General features: G+C 36.9%; 1 protein-coding gene across 2 annotated transcripts in view; it reads right to left on the reverse strand.

Annotated features, from left to right (window-relative positions):
* Window positions 1-274: 274 nt before the first annotated feature.
* LOC149784504 (uncharacterized) overlaps window positions 275-17,304 on the reverse strand; it is a 50,650-nt gene continuing 33,620 nt past the window's right edge. For both annotated transcript variants that reach the window (XM_089932583.1, XM_089932582.1), the window contains exons 3-5: window positions 5,950-6,093; window positions 4,679-4,924; window positions 275-1,374 (exon numbers count right to left, since the gene is read on the reverse strand). In XM_089932583.1, coding sequence (XP_089788709.1) covers window positions 1,340-1,374; window positions 4,679-4,924; window positions 5,950-6,073 — 405 coding nt within the window. In that variant the 5' untranslated portion in view covers window positions 6,074-6,093 and the 3' untranslated portion in view covers window positions 275-1,339. The remainder of the gene's footprint in view (window positions 1,375-4,678; window positions 4,925-5,949; window positions 6,094-17,304) is intronic.

The following is a 17,304-nucleotide window of genomic DNA, read 5'->3' on the forward strand; positions in this document are numbered from 1 at the left end:
TACATGATGTACAGATGTTTTTTGATTACTTGGATACTTATCACAGCCTTGCCCATCCTGTACGGATGTCTTTACTGGCTGGAACTATAGAGCCTTCAATTTCGGTTGCTTTCTTCACCAGTCAACATCATTACTTTCCACCTCATCCTTAAGTTGCAATGCTGGGAAAAAATAATGTGTCCGGGCATCAATAAGGCCCTTCGATTCATTTATAACATTTTTATTATTGGTATTCTATGACAGAAAATGATACGAATACAAAATACTAACACCGTTTCAATACGTCTTTTCATTATTTTATTTATCAAGACAATCAAATATATATTTAAAAGCAAAAAGGCTGAATAAAAGTAACGCTCGAATATTCCATTTTAGAAGAATAATCGTAGAACAAGTAGAAATTATGATTTGACTTGATAATGCATAATCATTTTTTTTCTTCAGAGGCTGACTAGCAAGAATCTAAGAATGGTTGCAAACATGGTTTTAATCACTACAACTTTAAATTAACAAACCTTCTACCGAATAAAATCACATTAACTTTACACATCCACTAATAATTGAACTTTTGTATGAAACAATTATCTCTGAATCCCTCGGGAACGCCATTGGCATATTAAATCCTAAATGCAACTTCGTTGCATTTAAATTGATTCACTGTGCAAAGTGCGCGCTTGTGTGTCATTTGGATTTTTAACGTAGCTACGCCACTGGCTGTGCAAAGAGCTACATATGCCTATGTGATGGCCGCCACAAGAGCGGAATCGATATCGTACTGATTATTCAGGTTTGCAAACTACGATTTTTATAGGCATTATAATGCGGGCTTCTAGTAACATACATTGTGTCATTTACATTTTATACTTTTCAAGGCTGTCATTTGTATTATGTACACATTTGCTAATTAAATCTACTAAAAATATAGCATATAACTTACAAGCCTAGTAATAAAGTGTAATAGATTTTGTTAAATATTTCTGAAAGCATTGCGTGTATATATGGTTCTAAGTGGAGTCAACAAGAAACGATCCAATACCATGCATGTAAACAATAATTCTGAGAAGAAGAGTGGAAAAAAATACATGAAATATCAAAATAGCCAGCTAAAGCTTCACGTTTTGCACACGTCACAAAAAGAATGTTGAAATCAGCTTTCACGGCGTAACTAATACATGCACTGTCACTTTTGAACAATATTGATAAAAAATACATCAAAATATAAACATTGCAGATTGGGGTTGAGGTTCCTCTGATATCTCGCTATGATGTCGATGCATAGTAGAATAAACTTGAAATCTGTAAAAACATCTTCATTAGCCGCCTCCGTCCTTTTAACTTTTTAGGATAATTTGTAGGCCAACACCTTGGAAAATTCTGAAATAATGGTGAACATATGTAAATATGAGTTCACTAAAGGGACTGTCGCTCTACTAGCTAAACAGAATTACCAGGAATTCAACTAAAACCATTTCTTCATTTTAGCTGCAGATATTCTTCAGCGATAACACAATTTTTAAATTAGCTGCTTTGGTTGCCATATTGGATGTCACACTGGTACCATTTCCATTTGGACCAAGCAGGCATTACTAGAATCATTTTTTTATGAAAACACCTGACAGTATGACCATTAAATTAGGGAGAAGAGTGTCAGCAAGATTTTCAAGACAGCTGTCGTGACAGACATATTAGATGTACAATTTAGTACTATTCTCATTTTAGACCAGCTTCTTATCATAAGAAGTCTATCAGTGAAAACCATATCTTGATATAGCCATCTATTTGGAAGAAGCAAATATGACAATATTTTCAATAAGGCCATCGTCGTGACCATAATTAGGGTCAGTTTGCATGACTTTAATTAAAGACAAGGCATCTTAAGAACTCTTCTGATGGAAGCTCCATGTCAAAATGCCGTTTCTTTTAAGAGGAGTAGGGATAACAAGGTTTTCAACACGTCAGATTAGCGTGATTTTAATTTAGGACCAGGGAAAACCCAATGTTGATATAACTCTCCGTTTTGGAAGAGTTACAGTAAAACAAAATTCAAGATGGCTGCAATAATGTCCATACTGGATATTTGATTCTCACGATTTCAATTTAGGACTAACTAGACATAATAAGAAGTCATTTGGTAAAAACACAATGTCGATATGACCAGTCATATACAAGCAGCGATAATAAAATGTTCAAGATGACCATTGTGGCAGCCTACTGGTTCTCAGATCGGCACCCGTTTTATTTAAAACCAACTTGATATAAGAAGTCGTTTTTTGTGAAAATCACGTGTTGGTATAAAGATCCATTTAGGAGTATTTATAGATAACAAGATATTCAAGATGGCCGCCGTGACTGCCATATTAGAATCATATCTGCGCCATTTCCATTTATAACCAGGCAGACATCATAAGAACTGTTCTGGTTAGCAAGATTTTCGAGATGGCTGCCGTAGTTGCCATAATGTACGTCAGATGGCACCATTTTCATTTAAGACCGATTAGACCTAATGACAATTGCCCATGTTGATGTGGCCATCCTTCCAAGATGAGTGGCGGGTATATTGGACATCCGTGCGGTACTAATTTCATTGTGTGTTTAAGTTGTGTGTGCTATGAGTTTCACAGCAATCCTCCAACGGACGGACAGACGACAGACCATTCCATAGGTTCTTCTGGTCTATGACCATTAGAGCTAATAAAAATGAAAATAAGAAATAATTAACATACATAGCTTTTGTTAGTAATTTGTGTAGTGAGAAGGAAGCTACTGTTTCGGCATTCCTTTGATATTACAGCTTTGTGAAAACCTTTGCTTGTAGGCTGTTTAATTTAGAATATACTACAAGAATATGTTAATTTCTTTGTTAACTCAGAACCATCTATATTGTTTTAAAATACGGTATTTAGTAACTCACTGCATCATGCTATTTTATATCATAAGATATTCCATGTTATAAACTGTTCGTGAGGTTTAGCGCTTCCATTAATGATTATACGTAAGACAACTCTGTATTAAAGCTGTACTGGCATGTCCTTTTGCTTTTCAAATACCACCATGGCAAATGTATTGAGAATCTCTCTATCTACATGTCTGTAGATCAATCTTTCTATCTGTCTGTCTGTCTATCTGTCTGCCTGCCTGCCTGCCTGCATACCTACCCACCTACCTACCTACCTGTCTGTCTGTCTGTCTATCTATCTATCTATCTATCTATCTATGTTTCATGAAATGGCTCAATAAGTTCCATATATTATCAGAATGTTAACCAGTATTTCTGTTCTCATTTTCATCTGAACATCCAGTGCAACCGCAATTTGCCATCTGGGTTCAAACAAACTGTAAACATGATTGACCGGCGCGCCAGATTCTTAGTGGCATCATAAATTTGAAATTGAAAGTTAAATCTCTTCATTTCTTTGAAAACGTAATGTCCTAAATTTTGTAAAATCCTGCATGACAAAAAGGACATCATCTTTTAAATCTCTTTGCTGTTTGATGCGAACAGGCGTTTATTACATCTGAGCCTTAAAGACGGTGAGGGAACGGTTGAAGACGATTCATTATATTTATATGAAGTTGTCTCGCGTGGGTCCCGAAAATATACATGTTAATAGGACCTAAACCTCATTCCTCAATCTATGATGAAAAAGTTGTATTCTTCTTCGGCTTCATCGTATTTATCTAATAAGGTAAAATTCTTATAGAAGCCTTAAAGAGTAAACTATCCATCCAGCTTCTTCCAAGCCCATATACTTGGCGTTTATCAACCTCTAGCTGTAGAAATTAGTCATCTTGCATTTTAGTAGATTTACGCCACAGAAACAGGGGTAAAGCTTCGTGTTTAGAAGGCGGAAGCTTTAAACAAACTTGACCGCTAGTAGTACCGCCTTCGTAAAGAATTGATATATTCTTATCAAGATCTGCCTTGCCTTTTAGAGTGGCAGTATCTCCAACCTTTAGCTGAGTCATGCCAACGAAAATCGGAGAAAGTCAGCTTCATTCCATCTTTACCTCCCAAAATACTTTTCACTTTCATACTACAATCACCGAACTCGCCTTTTATGTCTTCCTGCCAACCGCACAGAGTAGTCTTGTACTCTGAGTTGTATCAGACCAAGGAAATCGGATTAAGTTCCGGCTTTAATATCCGTGCAAAGACCTAAACGTAATTTGTAACTTCCGCGTTTTATGATGCAAGCCTTATAACTAATTGACCAATATACAATACTAGTCTCGTGTAGAATGAAGGATATGTACCAATGAATGAATGCATCATCGCAAGACAAAAATTAGCCTTTAACATAAGCAAAACAGGCAGGGCCGAAAAGAGCGATCACGGGCACTGGGGTAAAAAAACAACTAGCCTCTCCTAGTTCTTGTTCAAACAAATTTTTCTTTTATAAATTATAAAGTGTTGTTCGGCCCGGGCCCCGGGGATATATCCCGGGTTGCCCCCATCTCCCTCTTGTCAGCCCTGAAAACAGCTTATCAACCCCTCTCCGTCCAGATTGACACGTCTCACGCAGTCTAGGAATTCTGGCTATGTCGTTTTCACGAGACGGATATGAGAAACTTTTCATTCTTTGATTAATAAAGACATAGAAACTGGGATACGCTCCGCTCATTTAAACCTTTGACTGGTTAGAGGAGTTTCATATCTTTAAGTTTTCGAAATACCAACCTTCATAACTAATTGATCCATCTCCATCCAGATCTGCCTCTCTCATGAGATCCCGGAATTCAGCCTCTGTCATCTTCTCGCCGAGGGACTGAAGGACAGATCTGAGTTCTTTACAGCTGATCTTGCCGTCCCCATTCTTGTCGAAGACCTTGAAAGCTTCTCGCATCTCCGCCTCCTCCTTACTGATCTCTTTACACTTACACGTCATAAGGCTCACGAACTCCTCAAAGTCGATTTGCCCATTCCCTTGATACAGAGAAAAGTAAGTATTTTATCCGAATAACACAATGATACGTTCATTTTCATTTCTTTGAAGATAAAGTTTAGCATCAAAAATACGCAAAGCTACATATTCAAACACAGCCGAGTGATGTATCCTTAATTCACCTAATACGTTCTAATATGTAGCTCAGACCATTGTCATCATATTATGACATAGTATTTCAAAAGCTATACTTAACCCTAGAATATTGAATTCAATGTGATGCTTAAATGTCGCGAGTTTATATAAGCCCAGATACCAGAAAGTCATTAGATTCAGCCCCCCCCCCCCCGCCCCCCGTCGGCCCTTATTAGATATTCGAATTCTTCAGATCTCACTTAATAGAAAACTAATACAGTTATATATAGTGTATATAGTCATACAAGACATCTGATTAGCATTCGAGAAATCTTTATCTTTCACAACGAAGGCTCTAACGTCAATACCGCGAAGAATCTTAAGGAAAGCAACTAAAACTGCACCCTCTCTCGAATGACGTGTTTCTCGATGGAGAAGGCTTATCTAAATGAGTTGTGGCAGTTTGAACATCCTGTTCATACAAATAGTCTAGTCTGACCTTAGTACTTGCAAAATATCAAGAGTGATGCTTGAATTCTGACATTATAAAAATACCTATTGTTCCGAACGTTAAGTATTTCAGTAATTTAGCTGATGAGGTATGCACGCCAACTTTTGCCAGAAAATCTCTGCTTTTTTGAAGTTGATTAATAGCTGAACATAGTCTGTCTTAAATCATTTGCCCTCCTCAGCAGTGTCGGGTTTCATTATTTTCCCCCTCATCGGCAGCGTGGGTCAATCGTTTGCCCTGCTGGGCAATGTCGTGGGTCTATAATTTGTCGACGCTCTGCAATAGGTTTTGTCAGTCTTTGGCCGTGCTCATTTTGTCTTTGACATTGCCTATGTTAAGCACTTTGCCGTGCACATCTATCATATATCCTACTCAGTAGTGTAACTTAGTTGTATCTAAATGTTTCTCGAATGCGCTTACCATCTTTGTCAACCTCCCGAATTATCTGGCTGATTTCTTTATCCGACAGATACTGTCCCTGCAGCCGGAATGCCTGGCTCAGTTCTGAACCTGATATCTTTCCATTTTGGTCCTTATCAAACATATCAAAGGTCTTCTTAAACTCTGAGTAAATGAAAAGAAATTAAATGTAGGTCGGCACATTTGGATGTACGTTTGTTCTACAAATACACACGAAGCCGTTTGTATGTCAGGCTATCTGTACAGTATTTTATTTTGAATACAGACCACAGAACAGAAAGAGACTGATACGTTAAAATAACAGGGCATCGTGTACTCGGTACTTTGAAGTATGCGCTCAGTATTAGGAACATACCTCGAGACAGGTAAGGTAAATTATTGACACCTGAAGAAATCTCGTATAACTAAAACATGACGAGATTCCGTTTGCGTGCACTGTATTGTATCAGATTTATTTATTTATTTATTTATTTATTTATTCAGTTAGTTCGACTGAGATTTCATTCGCAAAAAGTCGATGCTGCTTATAAATATTACAAAATGGGGAATGATTTACATGGAAATATTGTGAAGTTTACAGGCATCTGGATTTCTAATTGTTTTTATTACTTCTGCTAATTTTCCAATTCATTTTTTTAAATACCGATCTTTTTCTCCAAAATGAGAATGAAAGGTTTGTGTGGTCACTCCAATCAAGCAATACAATCCCAATATCTCGTGGTAAACACACTTGTTGTTGTTGCTGGGGGGGGGGGGGTCTTCCCCAAACATCTTCAGAACTAAATAATAATGCAGCTTATGAAAAAGATTCATTTTTTAGAAAATAATTTACGGTGTAATTATCAACTTTTGCTTCCAGATAAGTCTCGCTATAGCTCATGCATTTTTAAGTTTTTCTTATTTTGGTACGTGTAAAACAATCTGGTTTACTGCATTTTGATTATGTCTTTCACGCATGCTCCAGTCCTTGCAATTGACCTCGGGAATGGAATCAAGAGCATACTACTGGACAATAACAATCTATTTATCATACTGCTTCTATTACTTTATTCATTCAGCCTTTCTTTGAAAAAACTTCTCTCAGCTTAGAACAATTTATGTCTCATAATTATTAGTCAATGATACTCAAACTACTTTCATAAGAACACCGACACACGCCTTAAGCCTCGCTTTCGGTTGACGAGATAATGCGACACACAGCGTTAGCATGATTATCTGTTAATGTGAAACTCGTCTAATATATGGATCACAACACGGTTTTCTGCTTCCAAACGTTGTCAGAGCACAAGGGTAAATGAGCTTTATCTACTGACTTGAGAAAACGGATATAAATAATTTGATAAATTTGAATATATATATATATATATATATATATATATATATATATATATATATATATATATATACATACATACATACATACATACATACATACATAGAGAGAGAAAGAGATGGTACGTATTGTATTTCCAAATTTAAAAAAAGTGTGTATTGTAATATAATGAAGATTACTTTATTAACACATTTACCTGAGTAATTGATCTACTTTTCCCAATTCTTTGAAAATGACAGTGGCACAAATACAGGTCCATACATGACTAAGGTCTGATAATGTAGCAAAGGAGTTGCTGAGGTGGTGGGTGGTAGTGGTTGAAGGTAGGTTAAGGCAAAGTAAGGATTCTCTTTATTTCAGACTGAGTGGTCCACTGATATAGTAACCACCCAAGCAACCGTTGCAACAGCAGGGACTCCCAAACCTAGTGGAGGTCTAACATTTCCATCAAACAGCTTATTTGTATTGGTAGGGGATCCCAGAATTAAGTCTTGCTTGGGGGGGGGGGGGGCAGAATTTCTTGCTACGCCACTGGCATGGTGTACACATCTAAATTAACATGTATATGTATTTTAAACATAAAGAGTCTTAGGTATCTTATGTATAATGGGGAAACTAATTTATTATATGCTCATTTATTTCCCCGTTAACTTTACATTGTCAGAATCGTTCAGTATTCCCCGATACTGAACGCGCGCGACAATACACATAGCATTCACGTGCATAAACGAACTACTTTCTATTGTAAACAAACAATGGACGCAGACGCCAGCACTTTTGATTTGTACACAATCATGTACACTCGCGTATGAGGCTCTTTACGTTGTGATTGTTTAAATTTGCTTCTAAATGAACTAAAACATGTTTCGTAGACTGCAAAAAAATCCAACTGTTTTGGCACATTCCGCGTTGATACAATGTTACGGATTTAGGCTAGCTACATTATATAAAAGACGGAAGATAAGGTCCTTACAAATAACATACAAGTGACAAGGCATATACTGTCTTCTTTAGCTGGTGATAAGAATGGCAAAATAAAAAACACTTACAGTTTTACATCCTGAATTTCCTCTAAATGTATTTTCTTAATTCTGCAAATCCGAATTACATGAGCCATGTCATAGGTTTTCAATCTGGATTACACATTCGAAATTGTGCTGTAATTTCGATGATAAGTGCAATTTGCATCCTCGTTACTGCACTCAAAATGAAATAAGCATTAAATTCCATAGCGTCTTTTTGATAATTGCAGTTGAAAGACTTCATATTTTTCCCACATTATGATTTCAAACATTCAATGACAGAAACAGAAACACATTTGCAGACGTAAACAAGCTTCTCCCGCGCCACTTCAATCCGATGTATTTCATGTATGACTTGCACAGATGAATCCAGTCCAAAATCACAAACTTTCGTCGAATCGAAACAAAATACCAAAATATAGTCATTCCAGATCAAATGGAAAAGTTGTTGCAATACGCATTCATTCACAATATGACTGCAAATTTCAATTTTAACTAGACACGCCATTTTCTTTCGAAAGTTATGTCGAGCGCGCGACTAAGTTCAAGAAATTTATTTGGACGGAGTTATGGGCGCATTAATAATGATGTCATTGTGTAATGACAAAATGCGCTTGTGTATTTAGTTTGGAATACGGCATTCATTCATTTACGTTGTTTCTTGTAGTGCATTTTGTTTATATAATTAAACCTTAGATAGAATAAAAAATGAACATATAATAGAAATGTTGCTGCATTTGTATGGGAAAATATGAACTCGTTTTGTCGGAAGGATCTACTGCACTCCCAAGGTCGTGGAGTATTCCATCCCAAAACTCGTTCATATTTTCCCATACAAATGCAGTAACCTATAAATACGGAATGCGTGTTTTTTTAGGAATAAAATTATGAAAAATATTTAATTTAACGAGTAATTTGTTCCATCTTTTTATGATAAAAAAATGAAGACGAATATTATAGTTCCACAGAGATTTCAATATGAAGTTTTTCTGTTGTATATTGTTGTCAACTTTTTAATATATATGTGTGTGTGTGTGTGTGTGTGTGTGTGTGTGTGTGTATTAAAAAGTTGCCAAGAATATACAACAGAAAAAAAAAAAAAATATATATATATATATATATATATATATATATATATATATATATATATATATATATATATATATATTAAATAAGAAAGAACAGCTCCCCGTCTAGCTCTCTTGGTTACATGGAAGAAAGTGGATAGTGCACTTCCCTATCGATCATAGTAAAACGGTTTGCCATAGTAGTTAAGTAGGATATGAACTATATATACTGGTATTAAATTTCCGAGTAATGTTTATAAAGTGTTAAATGATTGATTTTATCAAATGTGTCAATAGCGTCTAAATATATGCATTCTCAGGGCTACAATATTTTCTAAATAATAGCGGTCATTTTTATTCTAAATCATAAAAGCATAAACTACCGTAATTTATCCTAGCAAAGAGACAATTTCTTGGTAGTCTCTCGAGCCGAGGAAGACAAGTTGTGCGATCTCATCGACCTTGGACGCGCATGTGGCTCCGGAGTCCGAATTCCGATGCACACACGCGGTTGCAGGTGGGGCATGGGATACCGGTGATTGGGGGAGGCTGGGATACAGATATGTGACGTCTCTCACAAGCTTCAACAAGACCCTGGCGGCGGTCAACCTCGAAGGTGGAACAGGCTTTTCTGGTCAAGGCTCGTCAGTGGTTTCTGTCCCAGGCTGCGAGCTCGATCTGGTGGGGTTGAAGGTCTGTCCATTTGATGTGCCTCTTGATATTGTCTTTGTACCTCTTGCGAGGGCGGCCTTGCTTTCGTTTTCCCTGTGATAGCGCGCCAAAGAACAGTTGCTTTGAGATTCTGTTTTGATCCATGCGGATGACATGGCCAGTCCAACGAAGCTGAGCCTGAATTAGTTTGGTTTCGATGCTTGTTGTGTTGGCTCTATGAAGGACTTCCTGGTTGGTGATTCGGTCCTTCCACTGACTGATATGTCTTCCGTAGACAGTCAACGTTCCACAGCCATACAACAGATACGTGAGGACAACTGCATTGTACACTTTCATATTTGTTGACAGGTGTATGTCCTTGTGCTGCAAGACCGTAGTTCGGATTCGTCTGAGTGCTTGACTGACTTTTAGATCATCGCAGTGATCTCTTTGTCCAGGGAGCCATCACTGGATATTGTGCTGCCAAGGTATTTGAAATTGTCCACGTTCTTCAGCTGCGTGTCGCCAATTGTGATGCAGGGCTGTGATGGGATGGTATTTGGGGCGGGCTGGAAGAGGACTTCTGTCTTTCCTAGGCTAATTGTGAGTCCAAATAGGTTGGAGGCTTCAGAGAACCTATCCACGATTGCCTGTAGGTGAGTCTCTTCATTAACCATGAGGGCACAGTCATCGGCAAAGAGTGCTTCAGTGTTGAGTCTTTCTAGCGTCTTGGTTTTTGCAGCTAGGCGACGGAGATCAAACACTAATCCATCCAGGTGATATCTAATGTAGATACCAAGGTCAAGGTCGTGGATGGCATGGAGCAGTACCTGTGTGAAGAAGAGATTGAAAAGTACCGGAGCAAGTACACATCCCTGTTTGACATCGTTAGATATTCGGAATTTCTCATAGGATTCACCGTCTGAGAGAATCTCTCCAGTCATGTCATCGCGGAAGGGGAATGAGGTTGGGAAACCGTTGAAGACACCCAAACTTCTTGAGTATACGCACAGTGCGTCTCTGTTGACTGTATTGAAAGCCTTTGTCAGGTCCAAGAAGACGGCATACATATTCATGTTCTGCTCAAGGCAGTTCTCTTGGACTTGTCTAACTGCGAAAATCATATCAACGGTGCTGCGGTCGGGCGAAAACCACATTCAGACTCGGGGAGGTTATCGTCCGCAATAAGCCTGTTGAGAATGATGCGAGTAAGTATTTTGCCAGCTATGGAGAGCAAGGAGATGCCTCTGTAGTTACTGCTGTCCGCACGTGTGCCTTTATTCTTATAGAGGGTTACATCGTGGAATGCCTCCAGAGTCTGTTCACTGAGAGAATTGTACACCTACTCTGGTATACCATCCTTTCCAGGTGCCCTGTCCCAGTTCATTTTTTGTTTAACAATTATAACAGCACTAAATAACTAATTTGTGTTGTTGCGCTGTAAAAACCAAACGAAAGCAACCTTAATTTAAAAAAAATGTAAAAGATTGTCTAACGGGGTGAAAGTCGATACGCTTGTCAAGAATTTATTCCACTGTCAGCACGGTCGAGGTTCTCCTTTCACTACATATGCCCTTCACGTGACATAGTATCACGCCATCTCTCTGCTTTTATCAATACAAAGAATGCCACTCGTTAATAATGGGTGTGATGCCCTGACCCTTGTTTATGCATTTTTTATTCCACATATTTTGGCAAATAGATGAAACGTTCCGAATAATACAATTCTTAAAATCAATAAAAAGTGTTCTCAACTCAGAAACGGGTGACTCCCAATCAGCTATCGATGTTTTATCTGCTCCTTCATAATCCTTAATATCTTAATATGAACACGACCAGGTAGCAACAATAAAAAAAACCCCACATTTTAATGGGTTTGGTCACAGAGATATTGTTTTAAGTTAAATTTCACAATACAAGCCGGTCCATCTATAATTGATTGCTAGAGAGGGATTAAGACTGATATATTGCTAATAGCCAAACAGATTCCAGCTAATCATTTTACACCATTTATAATGCATCAGCCAATCAAAATTTGAATGTATTCAGCCAATAGAATTCGATTACTGGGATATATAAGCGGTCAATTTCAGAAAGAAACGTCAAAACAGAAAATAATCTTGAGGCTGTATTGTATTAAATATTAAAGGACTGTGAATGATATCGTTCTGTGCCTGTGTTCATGTTGTGTTTTTTTTTTGTGGAGTTATGATCGTCTGCACAGGGATAATGGTAGCTCAGGGATATTATATGCTTATTTGCACAGGTTTCTTGTACAAAATTGTACTTGAATGGATAAAACATGGGATATCTGTAGCTCCTAGTTATCCCATCCCAACCCCGTTTACTTAAACATACGCGCGCGCGTGTGTGTGTTCATGAGAGAAGTGTGTGTGTGTGTGTGTGTGTGTGTGTGTGTGTTCACGGAAGAAATGCAACTAAGATGAATCCAGACTGGCTCATATCTGGCAAATATCAAAGAGAAAAAGAAATTCACAAATTCTGCATAAGGGCTGCATGTTGCTTCAAAGGTTTCGTTTACATTTCGGCCAGTTTTAAAAATTATATTAATTATTGTCTGTATGATTTATTGTGTTGCTCATAGCACGCGAGCAACCAGACCGTTGTGACATATTCGTATGTCGCGCCAGGTAGGGGAGCTTCCGATCAACATTACGATTTTATTTTCATTCGGAGTGTTTATGCATCTATTGGTAATGAACCCTTTGAATTCCAGAGAAGCCTGGTACAATAATAAAGACATTTGGCACTAAGACGTCAACACGTTACAATATCGTATTCTATTCTTTTTATTAATAAAACATGTTTCCATTAAGATTTGTGATATTAAGGGATTACCATATTACATGCTGTGCGTGTGGTAAGGCAGTGCAAACAGAAGTGTATTCCTACAGTTTAAATTTAGCAATGAGGCAAATAATTCTTGATGCGAGATAAAGAAAGGAACGAATCATCTGTGTTGAAATTTGGAATTTATAGCTAAACGTGTATGCATCTGCTAAAAGCTGTGTTTGCACACAACATATATTTCTTTCTCCTGCCCAAATCAGAAAATATTTGGTAAACTAAAAGTGCGAAGTGCCAATAATTCGTTTGCTGCACGATACTAGCACTACCTAGATACCTGGAAACATTCATTTATTTCCTGAGGGTCTGAAACTAATGGTTTGTATTGATTCGTACTACTTTGGACGATACAAGGATGCTGGCGTCATATGTTATTCCGGTCTACACAAAGAACCTCTCTCCAGCCTGAGGTAACGGCAAGATCTTGTCAACAGCCGGCCTTGTGCCAAGTCAATCGACGGATAATGATAACAATGATTGACGATGTTAAACAATTTAAATGATATCATTGACTCTGCCACATCGTCATAAACTTCTTATTTTTCTTCGTATTCTCTGTTGAACAAAAATTGTGTATTTCTCCGCTTATTTCAATATCGAGATGCTTTCTCTCTGGACTAATTGTAGCTAGATTATAGAGGTTCCTGCTGTTTGTTATTTACTCCTAACATACAATGCCACGATGAACGCTACCATCTATGACTAAAAAGACAATTTTCATTAAAACACGTGTCATCTCTGATGTTATGGTCCAAAAAAGAGAAAACGGAATACTATCATTATTGTAGCTAGTTTGGCATTTAAAATTAACTTTCAAAGTAGATTGAAACATTGATACTTTAAGGCAGAAAGCAATGTACACAAATATTTTGCATATAGAAGCTGTTGTCTCTACTGAGATCTGCTGGCTTCTCTTCATTCTGTATCGATTGTTGCTGATATGTACTCCACCTATAACAATCAAGACCAAAGTAAGACTACCTGTAGCAATCAAGACCAACGTAAGACTATACGGGCAGCAATCATGACCAATTAAGATTCACTGGTTGATTACAGTAGAGACTGATCGCAATATGTGACTTTGTCTTCCACACCGACACCACATTTATGCAAACTTGTTCCTTTGTAGCAAAACAGTGTAAGTCAGCACGGTTAAATGTTTGATAATTTGGAAATATCGTTGAACTATCAAGCAGTATGCCATATTCTGCAGTGACTTAACAAGTGATATACGACAGTAACCTATCAAACAATTTGCTACAGTAAGCAATGAAGTAATATGCCACAATTATCTACAGTTCAATATGCCACAATAAACTATCAAGCATTATGAAATATTCGTCGGTGAACTGTCAAGCAATATTTCACAGTAAACTATGAAGTAATATGCTACTGTAGGCTATAAAACAATATGCCACAGTTAACTATCAAGCAATATAACATAGCGAACTATCAAGTAAATATGCTACTGTAAACTATAAAACAATATGCCACAGTTAACTATCAAGCAATATAACACAGCGAACTATCAAGTAATCTGCTACTGTAAACTATAAAACAATATGCCACAGTAAACTATTAAACAATATAACACAAACAATATAACACAGCGAAATGTCAAGCAATATGCCACAGTAAACTATCAAGCAATATTCCACAGTAAACTATCAATCAATATAACACAGTAATCTATCAAGCAATATGCTACAGTAAACTATCAAGCAATATTCCACAGTAAACTATCAATCAATATGCTACAGTTAATTATCAAGCAATATGCCACAGTAAACTATCAAGCAATATAACACAGTAATCTATCAAGCAATATGCCACAGCAAACATATCAAGCAATGTGCTATAAACTATGAGTGGCATCATTTGCGCAAAAATTAGCGACACAATATATTTAGTTCATCAGCAGATGCTGTAGATGTATTAGTGTAAATATTTCTGTATATTACAATAGGTCAAGTTGACCGTTGTTTACACTGACAAATTCTGTATATTACAATAGGTCGAGTCAACCGTAGTTTACACTGACAAACTCTATATATTACAATAGGTCAAGTCAACCGTAGTTTACACTGACAAACTCTATATATTACAATAGGTCAAGTCAACCGTAGTTTACACTGACAAACTCTATATATTACAATAGGTCAAGTCAACCGTAGTTTACACTGACAAACTCTATATATTACAATAGGTCAAGTCAACCGTAGTTTACACTGACAAATTCTGTATATTACAATAGGTCGAGTCAACCGTAGTTTACACTGACAAACTCTATATATTACAATAGGTCAAGTCAACCGTAGTTTACAATGACAAATTCTGTATATTACAATAGGTCAAGTCAACCGTAGCTTACACTGACAAATTCTTCTTGATCATTTGGAAATTGCATCTTTGATGTAAGTATGCATGTTTTGTACTTTCCATTTGTAAAGACTTTCCTAATAATTCATTTATTTCAATGAATGACCTAAATCTATCCATCTTGATGACCTCGACATATACATCTAGTTTTACAGTTTCTCATGAGATAAGGTGAAAGTTTCGACTCCACTAGGAATAATGACGACGATCTTTTCATGGTTAGTCGACAGTGAATTCATCCCAGGCTGATGTGGGGGGGGGGGCGGAAAGGCGACTGTCAATCGTTTCTTTTAATACTCTAAAAAACAATTCCTAAGCTTAGATCCACCTGTGTAATGAATCGTCAGAAATGTTTGAATACATTGAAAAGAACGTGGTACTAATGACCGGTAGCGTAGACTTAGTATTGCTCTCATTTTGCACCAATACAAGCTTCGGGCAGTAGTAGTCACACATCCCCATGGATACAAAATGGACCTCAAACTAAAACTACAAAGCTTAGCATCTACACTTTGAACTTGATTGTTGTCAACATGTAGTTTAAAAAGAAAAACTTATTCTGAGCAAATGTATCCCATAAGAGAAAAGGATTTAGTGTATAGTTACGATTGACTCCAGTTGGATTGTTTCATTAATACGTGCGTATTAAGTGCTTTTTCAGTATAGATCAAATTAATATTTTCCCTGCTTGCTCTTTGCGATTTTACAAGGTTTTAAGGTTTCTGCTTTATACATGGTTGCCTTCTGAGCCAATCTAACAAAAATTTCCTGCAACAATGCAGCTTAACAAAAAGCAAGGGTTCATTGTCTTCTTGTGAAACACTGAAATCCATTTTAAGAAAACAAATAAATCGTGGCGTGGTTATAAAGATATTTCTCTATAAAATGACTTGAAGCCTCGACTTCTGGCTTATAGAGGTCAAGCTTTAGAATCTTTCAGCTGGGGACATTCAGAATGGACAAACAGAATAAAGATAAAGCGGGTACAGCACATAGTTCTAGCTTTTATCATTTTATTAAAACAATACGCATTTTAAAAAAACGAATTCTAGGATTTTTAAGTAGTAGGGCATAAGTTTAAGCTTAGTGATTGTGCAAATCAATAAACGGGTCGAGTTATCAGCAATTAACTTCAGACCGAAGCAAACAGATTGATGATAATGTCAAAAAATGGTGATATCGATTATTTTTTATTGACATTCGTATGTGTTAAGGCAAATAATTCACAGTCGCACACAATACGGGCAGATTAACCATGACATCCGGTCTCTGTTGACCTGCCAATACCAAAGCTGGAATTGGATGAAATGAATAGAATTTAAATACCACTACACCTGTCATCGAAACAACTCCATAATAAATAGAAAATCGACCGATGCGTAATAATGGTCCTTGTACACTGTAACACTGATCACCATTGTATGATAAGAAACAACTTTGTTTGGTGTAAACATGTTTTAAATTAATCATCAACTCGGAATTTCATAAATGCTCTGTCCTGCCAAATATTTTATGTCACAGTTACGAGGAAAGTTAAATTTTGTCTAAGACAGAACAGCTCGTCAAAAATAAATGACTCCTTTGCATCCATGGTGACCTAAAGTTTTTTAAACGGAGATAGCATACAGTCAAACCTGCCTGAAAACGTCCCTAAGGGACGTGTAGAAAGTTGTCTCTGTGAGCATGTTTGCTTGATATACATTTATATTTTGTATGCTGATGAATACAAATATTTTAAGAAACCATCCGTTAAAAGAACGTATGTGTGTGTGTTTGTATGTGTGTGTGTGACCACTAATGCATGGTGACATTCAGATGGGACTGTGAAGCGGTTGGTTGTGATTAGAAACAGATAAAGCATAATTTAAGTCAACTATTATGACTTTATTACGTTCTTTTTTCCCCGTCAAATCTTATACGAAATATATAAAATATGCCAATTAGCAAAGTGTGAATGTTAGTGTCTTCAGACTTCATTGTGTGAAATTTAATATCTTCGAAATTCAGAGTGGGCAAGTTAACGTCTTTGGACTTC

The sequence above is a fragment of the Sinohyriopsis cumingii genome, chromosome 14, assembly GCF_028554795.1.
Source record: "Sinohyriopsis cumingii isolate HCF-2022 chromosome 14, ASM2855479v2, whole genome shotgun sequence".
NCBI lineage: Eukaryota > Metazoa > Mollusca > Bivalvia > Unionida > Unionidae > Sinohyriopsis > Sinohyriopsis cumingii.